This window comes from Pistacia vera, unplaced genomic scaffold (genome assembly GCF_008641045.1).
Source record: "Pistacia vera cultivar Batoury unplaced genomic scaffold, PisVer_v2 Contig757, whole genome shotgun sequence".
NCBI classification, from domain to species: Eukaryota; Viridiplantae; Streptophyta; class Magnoliopsida; order Sapindales; family Anacardiaceae; genus Pistacia; species Pistacia vera.
This window is the reverse complement of record NW_022196620.1, coordinates 39,535-60,424: the sequence shown is the minus strand read 5'-3', so window position 1 is coordinate 60,424 and position 20,890 is coordinate 39,535. Positions and strand designations below refer to the sequence as shown.

At 36.0% G+C, this 20,890-nt stretch overlaps 4 protein-coding genes across 5 annotated transcripts; 1 reads left to right on the top strand and 3 right to left on the bottom strand.

The window, feature by feature from the left end:
* Window positions 1-634: 634 nt before the first annotated feature.
* Window positions 635-3,365, top strand: LOC116115931 (SNF1-related protein kinase regulatory subunit gamma-1). The gene is made up of 6 exons (XM_031402069.1): window positions 635-886; window positions 1,498-1,670; window positions 1,934-2,104; window positions 2,193-2,468; window positions 2,569-2,732; window positions 2,808-3,365. Exons 1-6 carry the CDS (start codon window positions 688-690, stop codon window positions 3,103-3,105), a joined length of 1,281 nt encoding a protein of 426 aa, XP_031257929.1. The 5' UTR covers window positions 635-687; the 3' UTR covers window positions 3,106-3,365.
* Window positions 3,366-4,019: 654 nt separating this feature from the next.
* LOC116115909 (exocyst complex component EXO70B1) lies at window positions 4,020-9,392 on the bottom strand. Of its 2 annotated transcripts, none has more exons than XM_031402036.1 (2): window positions 7,137-9,392; window positions 4,020-4,525 (listed from the first exon to the last, which is right to left on the bottom strand). In XM_031402036.1, exon 1 carries the CDS (start codon window positions 9,075-9,077, stop codon window positions 7,158-7,160), a length of 1,920 nt encoding a protein of 639 aa, XP_031257896.1. In that variant the 5' UTR covers window positions 9,078-9,392; the 3' UTR covers window positions 4,020-4,525; window positions 7,137-7,157. The 2 variants fall into 2 exon arrangements, with proteins under 2 accessions (XP_031257896.1, XP_031257897.1); XM_031402037.1 differs by lacking the exon at window positions 4,020-4,525 and adding an exon at window positions 5,618-5,742.
* Window positions 9,393-12,518: 3,126 nt separating this feature from the next.
* On the bottom strand, window positions 12,519-14,800 carry LOC116115897 (COMM domain-containing protein 9-like). The gene is made up of 6 exons (XM_031402029.1): window positions 14,552-14,800; window positions 14,216-14,386; window positions 14,031-14,123; window positions 13,740-13,859; window positions 13,573-13,646; window positions 12,519-12,726 (listed from the first exon to the last, which is right to left on the bottom strand). The coding sequence occupies exons 1-5, from the start codon at window positions 14,723-14,725 to the stop codon at window positions 13,599-13,601; spliced, it is 606 nt and encodes a 201-aa protein (XP_031257889.1). The 5' UTR covers window positions 14,726-14,800; the 3' UTR covers window positions 12,519-12,726; window positions 13,573-13,598.
* A 1,109-nt stretch (window positions 14,801-15,909) lies between these two features.
* On the bottom strand, window positions 15,910-18,024 carry LOC116115896 (pentatricopeptide repeat-containing protein At5g50390, chloroplastic-like). The gene has a single exon (XM_031402026.1). It carries the CDS (start codon window positions 18,022-18,024, stop codon window positions 15,910-15,912), a length of 2,115 nt encoding a protein of 704 aa, XP_031257886.1.
* Between the last annotated feature and the right edge of the window lie 2,866 nt (window positions 18,025-20,890).

The following is a 20,890-nucleotide window of genomic DNA, read 5'->3' as shown; positions in this document are numbered from 1 at the left end:
ACCCTATAAATTATTAAAATCCCTTGATAAATATTTTATCGAAAGAGGTAAACATAAAAGACACACTTGAACATAACGGATGTTATCTATTTTTGGGTAGATGATTGTTAGTTTGTGAGAGATACTTGGTTGGAAGGTGTCGTCTGTTAATTATCAAACCTGAGGTAGGTTTATGTAATTTTTTCCAATAATAAAACAGCCATACCCTAGTAACCCTACAGATGGAGAACAAGACAAAACCGGAAAACAAGGGGCAGCCGCCATGTCATGAATCCGAATCAGCATTTTTGTCGTAAAGAAAGGACCAGTGCACGTTGGAGTGACACGCCACTGGCCTTCATTAAAGATCGGGATAAGAACCTTCATTCTCTCTGACAATTATAAACTAATAGCCAAACGGATAAGCATCAGCGATTTGCACGTCAACTCAATTATATCCATTTTACTTTGACCATGCTACTCCATCACCAATCATGCAATTCCCTCATCACATCTCTCCACGTGGCATTTTCCCTCCTTTCTCGTGCCTTCAACGGACAGATTAAACGGTGCATAAAATAAACGGTTATCTAATTAATACACCATAGTTAAAGTTAAAGGGCTTGAGATTGATTATTAAGCCTGCCAATTTTGGAGTTATATAGAAGAAGAAAAGGAAGAGAAAGGGAGAGAGAGAAAGTAGTGGCGATGGCGAGTTTGCGTTTGCGGAGACAAGAGAGTAGTACAGGGCAGCAGGATAGTCCGAGGAGTCCAGAGGCGGAGGTGGGGATGAAAGTGGAGGATCTGTGGGACGTGCTGGAGCCACAGTTGAGTCCTACTGAGAAGCTTAATGCTTGTTTTGAGAGCATCCCCCTCTCTGCCTTTCCTCCTGCACCTTCCTCTCAAGGTATATATATATATATATATATATTTTTTTTTTTTTTTTCCCTCATATGGGTTTGCTTGTTGACCTTTGTTGAATTCGGTATTGATTATTGAATGTAAAATATGATTAATTTGAATACACTTCCTTGATCATAGATGGATGCATACTCTTGTTGACTTTTGTTTAAGTAGCCCTCTTTTTGGTGGCTCCGTCCTCATGATTGGATTGGATTGGTTTTGTTGAGATGATATTCACGAGAATAAATGAGAGGCTCTGTTTCTTGAAATAAAAAGATCTTCCCTCTCCTGTTGCCACAACATGATTGGATTTAGACGGCCTTTGGTGATAGTTGGATATAAGCCCTTATTGAATTAGATGATGTTCATTAGTTGGAAAAAAAAAAAAAAAACAGAGTTTGGTAAGCGTTTCTGTTTCTTGAAATCACAATTCTTCCCTGCCCTTTTGCGGAAGAGATGATTAGATTATTTAGATTCATGTCTACGTGTACATTTGCGCAGCTTTTAAATATGATCTGAGTAATGGAAGTAATGATATTGTTACTTGTTTATCATTTTTTTTTCTTTTGTATTTTGTTTTTATTGGTCTAATATTCATAGATTTTTTGTATGCAGTGATTGAGATAAAATCAGACACCAGTCTAGCTGAGGCTGTTGATATACTGGCCCAGAACAAAATTCTCAGTGCACCTGTTGTAGATGTTAATGCATCGGAGGATGCGAGTTGGATGGATAGATACATTGGAATTGTTGAGTTTGCTGGAATTGTTGTATGGATTTTGCATCAGGTTAGTATTGTTGTCTATCTTTTTCACTGAAAATGGAGTGGTTTGGAGTTCAGTTATCTTGCAAGCTATATGATTGTTGAGTATTGTTACTGTTTTAATAATATCAAACATTGAATACCCTAAAAAGTAATGGAACAAAAATATTTCCATAATTTAGGGAATGCCGCCTAATCTTGAGTTTCAAAGAGATGGTGATTCTTTGGCTTTGTATTTATCTGACTTGGTCAGGGAACTGAAAATAAAATGTTGTCTCTTTTTGACAGACAGAACCTCCTTCTCCAAGGAGTCCAAATAGGCGTACAGCTTTTTCTGCTGCAGTTAATGGCATGAAGAAGACTGTTGAACTTGAGAGTTTAGGCCCTGAATCTGCTGCAATGACTTCTGGAAACTTTTTTGAAGCTTTGACTACTTCCGACTTATATAAGAACACAAAGGTCACAATTCCAACGTCAATTTGATAACTTTCATAGTTTTACTTTTGCTTCAAAAATCTGTGGCAAATATTAACTTCTCAATTTATAGGTCGGGGATATCTCAGGGTCATTCCGCTGGGCCCCATTCCTTGCCTTGCAAAGCTCGAACTCCTTCTTGACCATGCTCTTGTTGCTTTCAAAGTACAAAATGAAGAGTGTTCCTGTGGTAGATTTTGGTGAGGGAAAGATTGATAACATAATCACCCAATCTTCAGTTATTCACATGTTAGCAGAATGTGCTGGCCTTCAATGGTTTGAAAGCTGGGGAATGAAAAAACTTTCAGAAATTGGTCTTCCCATGATGTCACTTAAACAAATTATCAAGGTGTGTGGATAAGCCCAGTTAATTCAAGCAAAGTGGATTTCCCTTCACCTCTGTTAACTTTTCAACGGTCTTTCTTAAATACTTGCATTCTTTGTTTTAGGTGTATGAGGATGAACCTGTGCTCCAGGCATTTAAGCTGATGCGGAGATACAGAATTGGAGGCATACCTGTTGTTGAAAGTGGTGGTAACAAGGCAATTGGGAATATAAGCCTGAGAGATGCTCAGTTCCTTTTAACTGCACCGGAAATCTACCATGATTATAGGTCTGTAGCCAGCATTGTGCAAAGTTTTTGGTTGAGATAATTAAATTACTGATACAAATTTTTGTGATTGCACAGATCTATCACAGCAAAGAACTTCCTAACTGCAGTGAAAAACTATTTGGAAAATCATCACGACGACTCACCACTAGTAAGTGGCATGATTACGTGCAAAAGCGACAACACAATCAAAGAACTGATTCAGCTCCTTGATTCCAAAAAGATCCACCGAATTTATGTTGTTGATGATGATGGGAATTTGGAAGGGGTGATTACACTAAGAGACATTATCTCAAGGCTAGTACATGAGCCCCGTGGCTACTTTGGGGATTTTTTCGATGGCGTTTTGCCATTGCCTGCTAACAGCAGGGTTTAGAAGTAATAAGAATTTTCCTTATAACTCGTCCGATAGCTAACACGCTTTTTTCTTCAAGTGGTCTTTGCTTTTTCTGTTGGTGGTGTGTTGGAGAGATGGTTGGATAATAATGATTGTAATATAGGTGATGCTCATGTAATTAAAATTTTATCTGATTTGATAGAGTTAAAACTTTCTGTATATGTTGCTGTATCCACTCCATGTCAGCCTCTATATAGAATATTCTAATAATACCAACCCTCTTTTAGTTTGCCTTTTGATGAGAATGTTTAGTTTGACGTGAGAGCAAATAAAATTTGTTATTAGTCTTTTGTCTATTTCTTAAATGTTTTGTGTAATTTCGTTGGTAAAAGCTGAATGAAAATTTATCTGATCTTGTACTATTCTTTACCTCAAAAATTCTGATAATTAAATTATTTATGATTGATATTCAAATATACTGTAGTGTTTTGATGATAAGACCTTTTGAGCCACTTTACAACCTTAAAATTTTGGAGGATGAAAGCTGGGGCGGCTTTGAGTTAGTTGGTCTACAGTAAAAAAATATACTTAAGAGTGCAGGACTCCAATGCAGGCTGGTAATTGGGTATACAAAAAAGAAAAGTTTTTCATGTCTTTTCAATATATTACCTATCCTAAGTTGATGCGTTTTTGCCTTAAAACACAGCCAGAGTAGGGGTATTTGAGGCATTCAACATAAAAGAGATGGGGGCAACTATGAGTCTAATGGGGATTTATGCTGCGTCCAAGCTATTTTGTTAATGCAATATGTGCATTTCCTCAAATATTGTGTGCAAACAAAAGATATACACTGTCAAGAACAAAGGCCTCATTTTCTTGAAATCATATTTGGATGGTTCTCTTTTAAGTCTTGGCATTAAAATACAAGTTCGTTCCCTAATAGAGACACAAAGCCAGCCTTTCGCAATATCTATTTTATTTATAGACAATTTCCTTTCATTACTGACGACAATAACTCGTTCGTTTCAATGTTTCCATAAGCTTTTGCAGTTTGATAACTATTCAGCCACTGGTCCGGCCAGCAAAGCCCACAGTTGCGACTTGGTCGAAGATTTGAGGGCTGGAAAATGAACATTAGCCAATAGTGGGACCAAATGGTTAGATGATCCATACCATCAACATACTGGTTGTGTAGAATCTGCAAGATTGTGTAAATGCAGGCATCACCATGTGCCTCTGCCAACGAGTTTGTCCAAATTGACCAACCAATAAATGAGCTTTGCTTGTCGTGAGATTCCAGTGCTAAATTGGCCACGGTTAAACGTCTGTAGGAACTGGTATTGACACGAATTTAATTTGAACCACCTAGCCCCATATGCAAACAGGTGGCGTTCTGGGTCATGCTGTATAGGGCCATTGAACAGAAAACGCGTCTGAATGAACCACTTAACCAGTGAAGCTGCAAATCAAATCACGATGTTTTAGACTAATCTAGAATTAAGATACGATTGTACTTGGATTTTGATTTTGAAATTTGAACGACCACACATGGCACAATTTTGGTCAAACTCGAGTTTATCATTATGTAGTTCGTGCTCCGGTTGCTCGGGAACACCATGCCCCTCTGGCACACTTGAGACAAGATTAGATAGATTGTGACATCATTATTTGTGGATAGAATTACAATAAATATATATAACCAAATGGATTTCCACATTTCTATGCCAGTGCCATGATTTATGAACATTTTAAGCATCTTTTAACATGTTGAATTTTGTGAATGACAAATCCACCATGCCACTTCTCTAGCCCATTTCTCAGTTATTTGACTTAAATCTTTACATCAAATTTCGCCAAACCCAAAATGAAATGCCTAGGCATGTATTTTAACATATGCTTGTGTCTGCCTGGAAGTTGTACACATTTAAGATTGAAAGAAAAAATGCGTTTTTCCACCCAGACACCAAAGCAAACCACTATTGTACCATCCAAGAAACTAATTTCCAACTGTAAACTGTTTACCCCTTCACAAAATTTAAACAAAATATCAAGTAGAAGATTTCCTAGTTCAATTCAGTAGGATTTCCAGAACAAATCTAAGTTCAACAAAAATGTTGATAAAGATAAAACCTTCAAATGTCCAGGTGATCAACAACCTATTCTTGTATCCCTTACAGTATTAGGTGATACCAAGATAATTTTACTTCAAATTTCCAAATCTTTATACTTGCCCCCACTTAACTTCTACAACATGAAAATTCATTCCAAGTATTCCCAAGCAGCAAAACTAAAAGAAAATATAAAGTTTGTAGAACTTTAAAAAGTTCTCATAGCAGCTAAAGCTTTTGAAGATCAATAGCATAGATAAATATTAGCGCACAAGATATCACAAGAGATGGATAATACAAGTAGCCTAAAAAGTAACATTCTTCATATAGTCCTAACAAATTTGTGACTATCAACTGCTGCAAAAGTATAAATTTCCAGCACTAGTACTCATTGCGGCGCCCAATTAAGTTTTTGAAATTCCTTGTGGTTTGAAATGAGTCCAATCAATAGTAGGGCTGTGAAGTCTGACTTTTCCTAGTTAATCAGCCTCTAAACAATATTCTCATATCAACCTCTGCACAATATTATCATACTTGGAGAAAATTTCAGTGCATTTTATAATAATTGCTGGCCACACAAAAAACAATGACTTAGCCTTTGCCATTAGTAGTAATGAATAAGATTTAAACGTATAGAAACACTAAAGTACTCAATTTGAAATCCATAAACCTCCACAATTATTCCACATCTGAGTAATTAGAACCTAATATCCGTAAACAAAAGTCTCAAATTCAACTGTGCAGGGGTGGTGGATGCAGTATCTCCTTAAAATCATAACACATCTAAAAAATCAGCTCTGCAAGGAGTGATGGATGTGATAACTCCCTAAAATCAGGACACATGGATTCAACACCATATGCATTCATCTCTAACTAGTATGTCTATACGTATGATGAACAAAAGTTAACATGGTAACAAAGTAATTATTCAAATTATTCAAGAAATGGTTTATCCACTAAACTGTGTAAAGGCTACACAATTGCCCATTTGCAAAAAAATTGAACTAAATAGAGGTTAATTCTATGCAGGGAATGAAGCATTGCTAAACACACTTAAATACAAATCCATGCTGCTACGGTGCAGCATGCCAAACATTGATAAAGAAAAATGTCCAACATGATACGGTTATAGAGTTTCTGACACGTGATCTACACACCTAACAAGCTAAACTAATTTTTAACATGTTGAATTCTGTGAATTATGAAATCAACCTTGAGTCTAAGCACAGTATCCAGCTGAAGACTACCAATTTGATTCAACCATTCTAATTAATTTTATAAGTTAAATTCAAATAGCAGAAAATGAACTTCCTATCATGGTCAGCCTTTAAAGGAATGATGCAGAAGCAGACCTACATAATTGAGCAACTTCTCTAAATTTCAGTACCACAACAGCCCGTTTGATTTTAAGGAAAGAAACTAAAAGTTTTTCCAGGAAGTTTTCATACAACAAGAAATTTTGAAAGAAAGAACAATTTCTTACTTACAATAGAATAACATACAGAGAATACTCCATTCAATGTGTGAAGAGACAAAAACTCCGTCACAGCACATTATTACAACTTGTAGGGTGTTCCATTTTGCAGACTAACCTTAGACATCATCCTACAACCCCTCTCCCAAACACACATGTGCACACAAACACACACTCATATCCTAAGAATCTAGAAAATTACAAAGAGATAAAGATTAAGGTGTGGCCAATATTAAATACTGATGGTGATTCCTGAAAGTAAAATACATGAACCATTACAGGATCCACGAATACATAAACTACAGTCTATATAACATGTACAGAACTTAATACAGTATATAGAGTTCGCAAGGTTAACCAAAAAAGGAGGAAAAAAAAAAAAAAAACCTGTGTTTATAACATTAACACCAACAACAAAAGCATATCATCAAGATACATTTAACAGGTACACTCTACAGCTCCTAGTCCTTGACAAGCATGAGGCTTACCTGTTACAAGAGCTCTGAATCCTATGTACTCTTTCTTCTCAGGTGATGAAGAACACCTGGTGATCCTTCAAACAAATCCAACAAATAAGTCTCTAAATCCTCTGGTGTGTACTTTATGTATTTCCCAGCATGCCTTCCACTCTCTAGCTGTCCCCTAAACCTTCCCATAAATGAGCGGTAAGCTGGAATCACTTTCTCTGATATTGAAATCCTAAGTTCTTCACGAAGTTGAGGATCTGGGACCCTCCAAGCAGTCTGAACCCTGTATATTTCTTCAAAACACAAATTGAAGCTCTTGAATCTCTCCTTCAAGGCCACCTTAGAGGCATTACTGGAGCCCCCACCAATTCCTTCATCCTTCAAACAAGACAAGGCCCTGCTCCAAGAAGCCCTTAGATAACTTGTAGCATACTGGCGTACCTGACCACGCCTTTTGCGAACCCAATTATCTCCCAAATGCTTCCTGAGCTCAGAATCCTTCACTTTCTGCACTATGTACAGAATATTATTCATCAAAAATATATACTGCATCGCACTGTCATCATAAAGTTTGGATTTCTCCTCAATATTTGATTCCAAAGACGTCAACAATAACAACAATCTGCATGCAATTGGAGACATATTCTCCAAATTATCTCCATCAGTCTGCAAACCATCTGCTTCAATTTCATCATTTTGCAACAGATGATTGAGAGTCTCACTATAATCCACAAGCAGTTTCACATAATTCATTACATAACGAGTAAGTGGATGAATCTCTCCACCCTGCATAGGCTTCTTGGAAGTTTCACTTTTCACAGCATTCTCAAACTCTGCAAAAGTCCCTTTGGCAGCCTCCCCCAATCCATTTAAAACCCCATTAACCTCACTGCAAACAAACTCATCAGTAACCATTGCCTGCAAGTCTGGAAAAACATCAGCCAAAGCATCATACATATCCAAAATCCTAAACAACTTCTCAGACGACCTTTTTCCTATGGCCACAGCCTCGGCAAAAATCAACAACTGCATCACACACCCTTTGACAGTTTCATTAAAACAAACCTCCTTTGTGGATTCATAACCATTAAAAATATAATCACAATGCCTCTTTTCACCACACAAAAGAACCCTGACCGCGATTTTAATGGCTTGTATCCACTTCTTCATCTTCTCATCCAAAGAACTCCACTCAATCTTCTGCACTTCTTCAATACTCAATTTCTCAACACCAAGAATAACCAAACATTCATCCAATGCGTCACGCCTAACATTACTATAAGCCTGCACACACTCTTTCTCATAACCCGACCTTAACATTCTATCAGCAATCTCTTTCAATTCACCAAGTGCATCAGCATTAATCAAATCCACACACACGTCATCACCTAAACTCGCTCCCCTCTCGTGAAACCTCACGCTCCCATCACCAACTTCTCCAAAACTCTCAAACTCCTCATCGATATCCCCATCATTTGCAGCAAAAGACAGCGAAACCCTCCTAATAGATCCGTACAAATGATCAGCATCAAGCGGAATCGTGTTCCGGATCAACATATGACGAAACTCGTCCTCCAAACGCGACATAGCTATCTGGATCGCGCTCTCCGCCCGGTCCATCATCTCGTTCTCGTTTCGAACAGACAATTCATCCATCATTTGCAAAATCTCATCAACGGCTCCGAGATACTCGGCGGCATCGTCAGGAGAATCCTCCCAGTTGAAGTTACAGTCCCAACGGAGAATAAACTTCTCCACCGATTCAAACCGGTGGGGACCACTAGACTCGCTTCGGACCAAATCCCCGATGTTCGAAAGACGATTATCGAAGCTCGAGAAGATTAAAAGCATGTCTTCGCGAACTTCTTTAGGAGTGTTGAGGCTCTTGACGATCTGCTGAGCCGTCGCCAGGACCCGGTCCTCCCCGCCGGTGTTTATGCTGGTCGTGGTAGTTGTCGCCATACTATTTCTAGGGTTTGCAAAACGATAACAAGCTAAGCCTTGCCAACAAAAGAAAAAGAAAAAGAAACAGGGTTTGATATCCTAATCGAAACTGAAATGGAAGAATTAGGGATTTAATTCGGGAAACATAATAATACTAATAAAATTTTTATTTTGGGAAATTTTTGCGAAGTGAAATGGAAAAAGGAAAAAATCCCAATAAATGTTTTGGCCGGCTTCGCTTGATGTAAAAATGAGAAAGGCAAAGAGAATGAGAGAGATAGAGAGAGGGGATAGTAATAACGTAAGGGAAGAATTTGTTGTTGTCTTTATTATCTTGGTACTGTTGTTTGTGTAAGGGTTTTGGGATAGATGCTGTACAGTGAGGTTCTTTCTGGTATTTTAACATTTTTTTATTTTTCGGACATTCGTGACTTGACTTCTTGTCTTGTAATGAATCAAATTTTAGGACATTGTTATCTTTTGTTCGATTAGATTAAATCTCATTTTAATCCATATCCATTAATTTTAACTACATTAAAGTTACATAAGCAATTGGATTCGGTTTTTTTTTTTTTTTTTTTTTAAAAAAAATCCTTTACTAAATAAATATTTAACAAAATTATAGTTAAATCATTTGAATTGAATTAAACCTTAGTTTAATAAACATTAGATTAGATTAATTATCTCTAGATGACTGAACAGTTCGATAAGAACTTTTGGATATACTATTTTAGAGATCTTTAGAGTTTTTACTCGATCAATAGTTCTAGGGTCTTGAAAAAGATTAATTGATGTGACTGAACAGTTCGATAAGAACTTTTGGGTGTACTATTTTAGAGATCCTTAGAGTTTTTACTCGATCAATAATTCTAAGGTATTGAAAAAGATTAGTTAATGTGCGCATAAATTGGTTCACAATTAAATTGTACAAGTAATAAACACCCACTTGTTATTGCATTGTGATTTAAATAATGTCATGTTGTTTAGAATTTACAAGTATGAATGTGAATGTCAACTTGAGCCAAGGTGAGCGATGACTGATCCAACAACTCCTCGAGCCATAGAAAATACAAATAGCTGTTAGTCGTGATGCATTTGATTTCCCCAAAGCCATTGGTCTCACCTAACTTTGTAGACCATCAATTGGGATGCTTAAAAAAAAAAAAAAAAAAAACTTGGTGTGAAACTTTGATTTATTTATCTATTTATTGTCAAACTTCAATCAGTCATAATGTGAAAGTGTTGTAATTTGAAATTAGATTTGTGGATTCAAGAGTCATGACATACTGATACAGTCAGTAAAAAGCTCTTATAAATTATAATGTCCTTTCTGTAAGGAACGTTCTCAATGAGTCCACAATTGACGGAACCATCAACTTCTTGATTGTCTCTGAAATACACAAGAAGCCGCCTTTTGTGCTTCTAAATTCCAAAAAATTTCAACCAACTTGATTTCATATCAACATTCTTTTGCAAAAGATTCGGCAAAGGGCGATTGTCTCTTCATGTCAAAATGAATAGTCGCTACTCAAAAACTATGTGCCCCATGCGAAATGGTATTTGGTAATCTACAGAAGCCATTAGAAAAATTTCCAGTTTGGGAAGGGTATGACTTTTCCTAGCAACAGGGATTATAGGAAGAAACGAGGGGGCAGCCCTAACCCAAAATATCTCATGACTTAAAAAAGGGTGAATGACAACTTCCCACCCAAGGTTTGGCCTAGTGAGAAGTTCCCACCCGAAAAGTTTCAGAATGACAGTATCCCACCCATCCATCTAATTTTTCCGTTTTTTTAACTGCAGAAGGATAGAATAGTAATTTCAAAAAACAATTAAAGGATAATCATGTCATTTTATGACCTGTATATAAACTTAAAAAAACAAAATCCCTAATTTTTCTCCTTCTCTTCTTCTCTTTCCTCTCTCAATCGCACCAGGCCACTTTCCCTATTTTTTCTCTCTTCCCCTTCTCTTTTGTTGTCTTCCTTCTTTTTCTCTTTTCCCTTTCCTTTTCTTCTCTTCTTTTCTTTCCCCTCTCTCTATCGGTGGCTGTTGCTGGCCAAATCTAGTCGGCACCTGAGGCCCTTGTGTTGGCTAAAGGCACGGCGCAAGAGCCACATGCCTACTTGATCTGTCCGGCTGAGAAGCTTCATTTTTTGGCCAAACTGAGTTAAAACAGAGTTGACTGAGAGAAGACTTGATTGTTTGATAGCTTTTTTTATACAATTTTTCTTGATTGATGATTGTTGTGTGTTACGGTGATTGTGTTGAGAAGGAATTGAAGTTTGGTGGTGTGTTTGGGTCGGGTTTTGCTCACGCGAAGAGGAGTATTAATGCTAGCCAATGAGGGCGTTATGAGTATTATTGTTTGGGGGATTATTGTGAAGCACTTTGTGATTTGGCTTGCTTGTAGAATAGGCGTTGCACATTTGTTTTTGTGTTGCTTTATTTGCAAAGTTATTATGTACAAGTTTTTTCTTGTCCAGGCAGTAGTGAATTTGAAGGTGCAGCTTGTCTTTTGTAATTTGAGGTGGCAGTGGGATAACTGGACGATTGTGTTGGTAGTAGCTTTAGTTTACGGCATTTGGCATCTTAATAGTGGCAGGGGAGCTTTTTCTTGTAATGGTGGTTATGGCTGGCCTTTTGATTTTTTTCATGTGTTGTGCCATGCGGATTTTGAGCTGCTATTTTTTCCAGCAAAGCCAGCACATGTTTGTTACGGTTGATGCAATCGGGTTTTGGAATCATACTCAACTTTATTTTGGGCTGTTCTTTGCCTCCTTTCGATGGGTTATGGTTGTTCTTGTCTAGCCAAGGCAGCAACTGGTTTACTCCATGATTGTTACATCCTAGCTTATTCCTTGGTCATGGCCAAGGATGTTGGCACTTAAGGTTCTCTCCCTTTTGCTGTAATTCTTTATTATTTTCATAATTAACTTTTACCTAAAAAAAGATGCTTCGGAATCGCATGGGGCCCCATCAGGTGGTGGTTATGAAGGTTATGGAAGAGGAAGGGGCAGTAGCTGGCAGCAGTTTATCAAAACTTATAAAAGAAAATAAAAAATTTAAATAAACTTAATTTACCATTCTATCCTTTAGAAGTTTAAAATAACGGAAAAATTGGATGGATGGGTAGGAAACTGTCGTTTTGAAACTTTTAGGGTGGGAACTTGTCATTAGGCCAAACCTTGGGTGGGAACTTGTCGTTCGCCCCTAAAAAAAATCTTTCTCATGCTTGAAGATTGTTTAAATAAGTTTGAACAGGTCAAATTTGCCTAACATTTCAATTTATTCTTATGCTAGCAAGCAGAAATATGTAGAAAAATCAAGGGTTCTCTGATAAATACTTTTGACATGTCATTATGAAAGACGTAATTACCTTCCTCATGATAGAAATATAAATCTATAAGCAAAAAAGTTGCTTTCATACTTAATTTTCTTTTATAGATAAGAAAGACTAATTTACATGGAATAAAATTCTCCATACGCGTTCTCTGGAGTCAATCATAATTCATTGTTCATGATCAGCCATGAGTATTGAATAGATCAAAGTCCTCCGGTTATCTGTCAACTTCAGTTGAACCCAGCTTTGCAGCTCAAATGAAGCCTCTTGAACAAGGTAACACCAAATCTTTTTCTTTCTGATATGAAGGCCGCACCATTGAATCTGCAATATGACAGTGTTGTATGACCATAGGCTAAATAAAAGAAAATTAAAACTTTGCTTGCACGTTCATGGTGCTGCTGCTATGGATGTGTTTCCATATGGCATTCTAGACAATATCTAATCAGTTACATTGAGCAAACATGACACGTGCTTGAGTGATACCTACCAAGGTGTTAATATGTCATGTAAATTTTCATTTCATTCCATTCTTAAGTGAATAAGAAAATAATAAATTCATGAATTATGAGCAACATATACATCAACAGAAAAGAAAAAGTAGCATTCATTTCGGTCTGAACACTCAATCATTACTTCCAGAAACAAAAATCCTTTTTATTGCAAATACTTCACAGTTTCAGCAGCTGTGTTATATCTAATCTTCCTCAAGAAAAAACTGGTGATCGTAAACCATCATATGCCCAAAAATTATACCCATTTCTAATATCTACTTCCACAAGTATTCATGACCGACACTTTAAAGCTGACCCTTATCGTCAGCTCAGAATATTCCCTCTATAAACATATTTGTAAGCAAAACCGTGAATCTAACACATTGAAGAATAATAATGCAATACAAATGTGAACTTTCTTTCTCTCCATCTGTCCGTCATTCATATTCCCACTTCCATAAAAGAAAAAATGGCAAAAATTATGCACGATTCCTTATGGGTTGGACCAGTGAGGTAACAAATTGGATCCTGGTTGGGAGATAAAACCCCCAACAACCAATAGATTAAATAAAAAATAGTTAATGACTTCAATAATTCTGGGGAGCTTCTTCTACAGAGCAGGAGTAACCACCAAATGGACTCAACAGGTGAAATAGATTCAGGATCCAAACCATACCTTCCAATGTGAATTATGCTGGTAAACTACACTGTATTGGTTTCTTGTGGTGAATGCAGGTTTGATGTTTCATCCTGACAATAATAATAAACTGGTTAGATAAAGCAAGAGGGTAGAGAAACAATATCTGCAGTTAGTAACACATATAGGGAATAATAGCAAAATACCATGTTAGACAACTGATCTCTTATACAGTACATGGATCTCAGCATTGTATCTAAAGTATCTTTGGCCAATCGGAACTTCACGTCTGATTCTCCTGGCTGAGATTTGGCGTCATTTTGGAGCTGCACAGGCACATGATTACATTGTGATCTTTTAGGAAAATTTTCAAACTATTCTTCCAAAACCTTCCCTATAGAATTTATTTACTTCGACAATTTACAGCTTTGGTATAATATTGATCTAAAAATTGCCTTTCGCCATGCCTACTAAAAGTGAAATGTTTAGTTCCATACCTTCAAATTGATAACAGCCACAGGGTCTGCCACTTCTGTGGACTCATGGTTCCCCATGTCCCATGTCATTGCTTTTAACCGAGGCAAAACAACCTGAACATAATTCATCCAAATATGTCACATTACAATCCTTGCACTCTACCCAGCCAGCCAGAAGAGATCATATAGCATAAATGAACTCTGACCTGGTCCTTGAGAACCTCTTCACGCCATTCTTTTTGAAATTTCTGCAACAAAAGCGTCAATAGTCTTTGCAATTCAGGAAGTACCTCACTGGGAAAAAGCTTCTGAATCTCATCCTTGCTAATATTCTCATAAACACACCTTCGAATCAAAGTCCTGAGGCATACCAAAAGCTGCCCAACCCAATAAAAAGTAAGTTTAATGCAACCAATTATCGGACAATAGTTGAGTAATCAACAGAACTAAGAAATTTATAGAAAATTTAATACTAATGATTCAAAAAATTTACATCATAATCATTTATAATTTGAACGAGTGAATTGAAACAGTATACATACTGGGTCGAGGTCGGAGTCGTTTTGAAGCTGAAGGATGTCGCGGATGACGTGGCGGTCGGCGGCGTCGAGGCCAGTCTTACGGGTCCTCCAGAGGGCTTGAAGAATGTACTCAACTGATTCTTTAGAGTTGGACCTAACCAGTAAGGGCAAATGACCCCATAGTGTTTGCTCCATATCCCCCCTTTCTTGCGCTCTGGCTTTGCTCTTTCTTATACAACCCCAAATGACCGCCCTTTCCTCCCTACAATAAAAATACATAAATAAATATATAATACGATTTGATGTAAGGGCCAATTGATTCTTTTGTAATTATAGTTAATAAAATAACAAGCATAGTTTTGTAATTATCTTTAAATTGGGAGGTTTAACAACCATATTTTTAGCGGAAAAAAAAAAAATAGAGAGAAAGGGGTTATTAATTTTCCCCTCAATATAACCATGAACTCTTAACTCCCCATTAAGAGCAGGAGGTTCAAATCCACATTACTTGAATCATTAATGTAACTATTAATTTATTAGTAATGTTAATGAGAAAAAAATGTATATTATATTTGTATGATTTCCTTTTCTATATTACAAGTTCTATTAATTCCTGTACTAATAAAATTTGTATGTGTATTGCAATTTCTTTCGCCTATTACTAACAGACATGACCCAACAACTAGCTTCTTTGCTTTGGCTCAAGTCGAGTAAATGACAGTGGGCATGGGACATGGGCCTCATGGCGAATAAGGAATCCAGACCAACCGAATGGCTATTGGCTAGAAAGCCCTTTGACAAATGAATTTTCAAGCTCTTTTATTCATCAAATTGAAGGATGGCAAACTAGATCATATTCTTACATTATTTTTATGGTCTATCCGAGGAGGATAATAAATCAATACAAACAACAAGAAGGAAGAAGATCGTAAGTCTCTTGAGTTAAATAACTAATTTACCATCACCAGTAATCACCACATGAACATATCCCATTTTTAAAATGGTGGAACCTGCTCGAATCCCTNTAATTCCTGTACTAATAAAATTTGTATGTGTATTGCAATTTCTGTCGCCTATTACTAACTGACATGACCCAACAACTAGCTTCTTTGCGTTGGCTCAAGTCGAGTAAATGACAGTGGGCATGGGACATGGGCCTCATGGCGAATAAGGAATCCAGACCAACCGAATGGCTATTGGCTAGAAAGCCCTTTGACAAATGAATTTTCAAGCTCTTTTATTCATCAAATTGAAGGATGGCAAACTAGATCATATTCTTACATTATTTTTATGGTCTATCCGAGGAGGATAATAAATCAATACAAACAACAAGAAGGAAGAAGATCGTAAGTCTCTTGAGTTAAATAACTAATTTACCATCACCAGTAATCACCACATGAACATATCCCATTTTTAAAATGGTGGAACCTGCTCGAATCCCTCACGACAATTTCCCGTCCTGTAACCATAGCTATCAACTTCACTGCATTATGGCAGTCACAACAAATTCGATGGCTCTGCACAATTTGCAGCGGCGTCCAATCTGTAGTGTTTATCAGCCCAAAAGCTATAGCCAGTTTCTCACTGTGGTACAGCAATACATGCTGTTCCTGTTCATCCACATCAGGAAGCAAAGTTTTCTCCTCTGGAACATACCCATGTTTTGAAATTTCTCGCATCAAGCTATCAACTTTCTGGTAAATCTCCTTTTTTTGGACGTGGGATTTATCTCCGGAATAGAAAACATGCGATTGTTTCTTGACTTCAATCCAACTGCATGCAGGAAGCATTCTTAAACCCTTTCTTCTTAACGTCTGCACAACATTGGCTGCTTCCTTTAACTTACCACTACTGTTATATATATTTAGAAGCACAACATAATTACAAAGCTTTTCAGGTTCCATTCCATAAAGCTTCTCTGCTGCAAACTTCCCCAGCTCTAAATTCCCATGTACTCGACAAGCTGTTAGCAAGGCAGCCCACATATTTGCTGTAGGTTTAAAGGGAGCACCTCTGATTAAGGCAAAGGCTTCATCTAAAAGCCCCTCTCGACCCAATAACTCGATCATACAAGCATAATGCATTGCACGTGGCTTGATCTTGTGATCCCTACCCATTGATTGAAAAATTTCCCATCCACGTTCTGACAAGCCTGAATGGCTACAAGCGGATAACACAGCAAGAAATGTCACATGGTTCGGTCTCATTCCTTCAAGAAGCATTTGTTCAAACAGCTCAACGGCCTCTTCTCCACGACCATGATTACCATAACCACCAATCAAGGCATTCCAGGAAATGACATTCTTGCAGGGCATCTTGTTGAAAACATGACGAGCATCTTCTATTCTTCCCCATTTACTATAGAAGTCCACAAGCGCCGTGTTTGCTACTATATCTAAACCAAAACCGTGACGAACTAGACCTGCATGAGCTTGCTTAGCATGTTCCACAGAAGCCAACCTCGCACAAATTCTTATAATCATAGAAAATGTAAATTGATCCATTTTAACCCCAGAATCACGCATCTCATAATACAAATCCAGAGCTTCTTCACTGTAGCCATGAAGTGCATAACCTGCTATAATTGTGTTCCATGCTACTGTAATCTTCTCTGGCATCTCATCAAAAACAAATTGAGCATCTGCAATGCTCCCACATTTACTATACATATCAATCAAAGCACAACACACAAAAGTATCATCACCAACACCCATTTTAACAGCACAGGAATGCAACTGTTTTCCCACAGAAATGTCTCCTAATCCAGAAGATGCCCGAATCATTGTGGCAAAAGTTCTTGAACCACCATCGGAAAACTCCTCCCACATAATTAAAAACAACTCAAATGCCTCTATATAATCTCCAGAGTCAATAAGCCCCACAATTAGCATGTTCCATGTAACCAAGTTCCTCTCAGGCATCTCATCGAACAATTTACGCGCATCAATCATCATCCCGCATTTCACATGCATAAGAAGTAACCTGTTTCTCAAATACAGATCAGGTTCAAATCTGTTACTTAGCATGTAATTACATACCCTCTTCACACCTCTAATAGACTTTAAACCTATACAAGCACTCACTAAAGCATCATAGGTGCTACTGCCCACATCAAAACCAACTTCTAACTCCAAAATCTCAAATAGTTCTAGTGCTTCTCTATCCTTTTTGTTCAACACTAACTTCTCTATCTGACTACAAAGCCCTGCACAGGGTTTCTTGACCTCGTTCTCATGCACTTTACTCTCTTTTAATTCCTCAATATCGACTTTATTTGGCTTGGGTCGTGGCTTTAACCCTTGCTCCATTAAAGAGCATCTAATTCTACGAAACGGAATCTTCCACTTTCTTCTATCCAACGAAAAACTATATCCAGAAAACAAGGATTTATGTTTGAAAACCTTTTTATCATCCGTAAACGAGAAAGGGAATCTACAACTACTTTGAATCTGATCCAATGATATACTCTGGTAACGCAAGGGCGGAACCTCCATATTCATAATCTATAACAATTACTGTTAACTCTAAAGGGAGTTGAGAAACCGTACCTGTAAAGAGTAGTGACGGTAGCTTCAAAAAGAGACGTTGAATTTCAAAATTTATAAGAAGTGAATGATACAATGTTGCTGCTGATGAAAGTTGGTGCTCTTTTTTTGGCTTCGGAGAGAAAGTGTATGTGTTGAAGAGGGTCAGCATTGAGAGATCCGTCTGAGAGTAGTTGTGGTAGTTCAACGATATTTTCGAGGATTTGAAGAGAGAGAGACGGACACAAACTGTGCATGTCGACACATTTTTTTTTTTTTTTTAAAGATCTCCAGGATCTGGAGTACGATTAAATAATAAAAATAACTTTATCGTTAAATTTTAAATAATATATATAGTAAACTCTTTTTATAGTGGGATTAATTAATTTTATTATTATAAGGGAGTTATAATTTAATAGAGGTGTAATTACAAATATTTTTTATTTTATAATTCATATTTTAATAGTACAGTATTATGATTTCAATTCATGTTTTAATAGTATTATGATTTCAATTCAGCACTTCAATTGCCTACTTTTTAAACGAATAAAAAATCGTATCTTAGAACCAGCAAAGATAAGTGTCATCAATGAAATTGTAAATACAATTGCTGCATAGTTAAACTGATGTGAAGTCATAAACAATTGCTAATTGTTTTAAGTATTACAAAATTAGGATCCCTGATGTCGATGAATTGCAAGTTATAAATGAAGTGAATGAGAATAATCAAAGAGTCATCGTAGAATTTGAGTGATCAGATTTGATAACTTTACTACACTAATCGAATGAATATTAATATCTTCCTTAATAATTCAAATAAGCAACAAATTATGTATATTTTAACTAAAGAATAAATCATTGCTACAATTACACAAGAAAAAAATAATAATAATCATGAGGATGATAGTATAGAAATACAAAAAATTTCGTGTCAAGAAGCTTCAAACATGCTTGAGAAGCTATAAATATTTTGGTTTTAACAAGAACATGTCTATGCTAGCGAGTAATGTACTCGCAAGTTAAAAGATGTGACAACAACTCTAAAGCATAAATCATTCTCCCAAACAATTTTAAATAAATATTTTATTTCATTTTAAACTTTTAATGTAACAAATAATATATTTTTTTGCAATATACACATAATTATTACTATGTGGAGGGACTTTCCTTAAGACAGGAATTAGAAAAATTATAACTTATTACAATGTGAAATTTATTCTTATTTATAACTATCCCAAGTTGAGAATATAATTTTTTATGACTATGTAGAGTTTATTCTTATATAGAGTATCACTATAAAGAGGTTTTACTATATATATAATCCTGAGACATAAAGGTATATGATTGCCATTTTGAAGGATTGGAATTATTTCATTTTGACATGTCTACAGATTGTCCGACACATGGCTGGATTTGATTAGTGATGATGCGACATAAATTGATGAGTTGTATTTTATAGTATATGTGGCTTAATGTAATTGGTGTTTGATATTGTTTGTTATTAATGACAGATTTTAATAACCTTATTGATTATTGTTTATTTTACATTGACAATAAATATTGTCATTTACATTTACATAACCTAATACACAGAACATTATTGATTGTTGTTTGTTTATAAATTTTGTGAATGTAAGGGGTCTTATAGTTGCATGTTATTCACAATGCATTTAGATATGAATGGTTTGATAAGTTTTTATTTTGTTATATGGTATCTGTTATGTGTTGCTCTTTAATATAAACGGTTATTGATATTTATGAGAATGTGAAGAGTTGTATACATTAATTGGATGTACATAGTATATATATGTAATTATTTGTATAATTTGGTACATTATTACCAGCAAGAAACTAAACAAGAAATAGAGGTATAGTTATTTGTTTTTATATATTCATAGATCATGTTATTGCGAGTTTTTTTTTTTTTTTTTTTTTTTTTTTTTTTTTTTTGTTTTTTTTTTTGCTTATGTTCATGCCAGTTACTTTTTCCTGAAATTTTATGTAGGTATATACAATTTGTGGAAGGAACAAAGCTGCTGCTGTTTATATATCTTGGTGAAGGTAAAGTTATTCGATATTATAATTTTTATATGTTTATATGTGATGTACTTGCCAGTTGCAGTTTATTTTTAATATTTTTTTTTTCATTTATAATGATTTATATTATAAGTTATGGTTCGACAGGCGAATCATGAGCAGCCAAAGTTTAATGATTTATGTTATAATTTATGGTTCGACAGCCGAACCATAATGGACCATTGTATGTTTATAGTGGCATCGCATAGGCGAATTATGTTTGTTATTATTGATATAACAACTACTTTTTTCTCAAATTTGATTTAGGTATATATGATTTTTGGAAGAAACAAAGGTGCTACTTATATATCCCTGTGAAGGTAATGACTCTTTTTATTTGTTTATTTTCATTAACAATCCAATTGATAGAATTATAATTACATATATAACAAGTTAATGTTTATATGCCGAACCATAGCGATATAATGATATATATTCTAAGTTATGGTTCGGCAGGCGAACCATGATGAACCGTTAGTGTGTTTGTCATTATGTCACAGGAACTCCACACAGCAAATCATTTAGAGCATCATGAGTGGCTGAAGTATAATGATTTATGTTATAATTTGGTTCCATAGGCGAACCATAATGGACCATTAGTATGTTTACAGTGGCGTCGCACAGGCAAATTATGTTGGTTTATTACTGATATAGCAACTATTTTTCCAATTATAATTATGATTTATGTTATAATTTATGGTTCCACAGGTGAACCATAATGGACCATTAGTATGTTTACAGTGGCGTCTCACAATCGAAT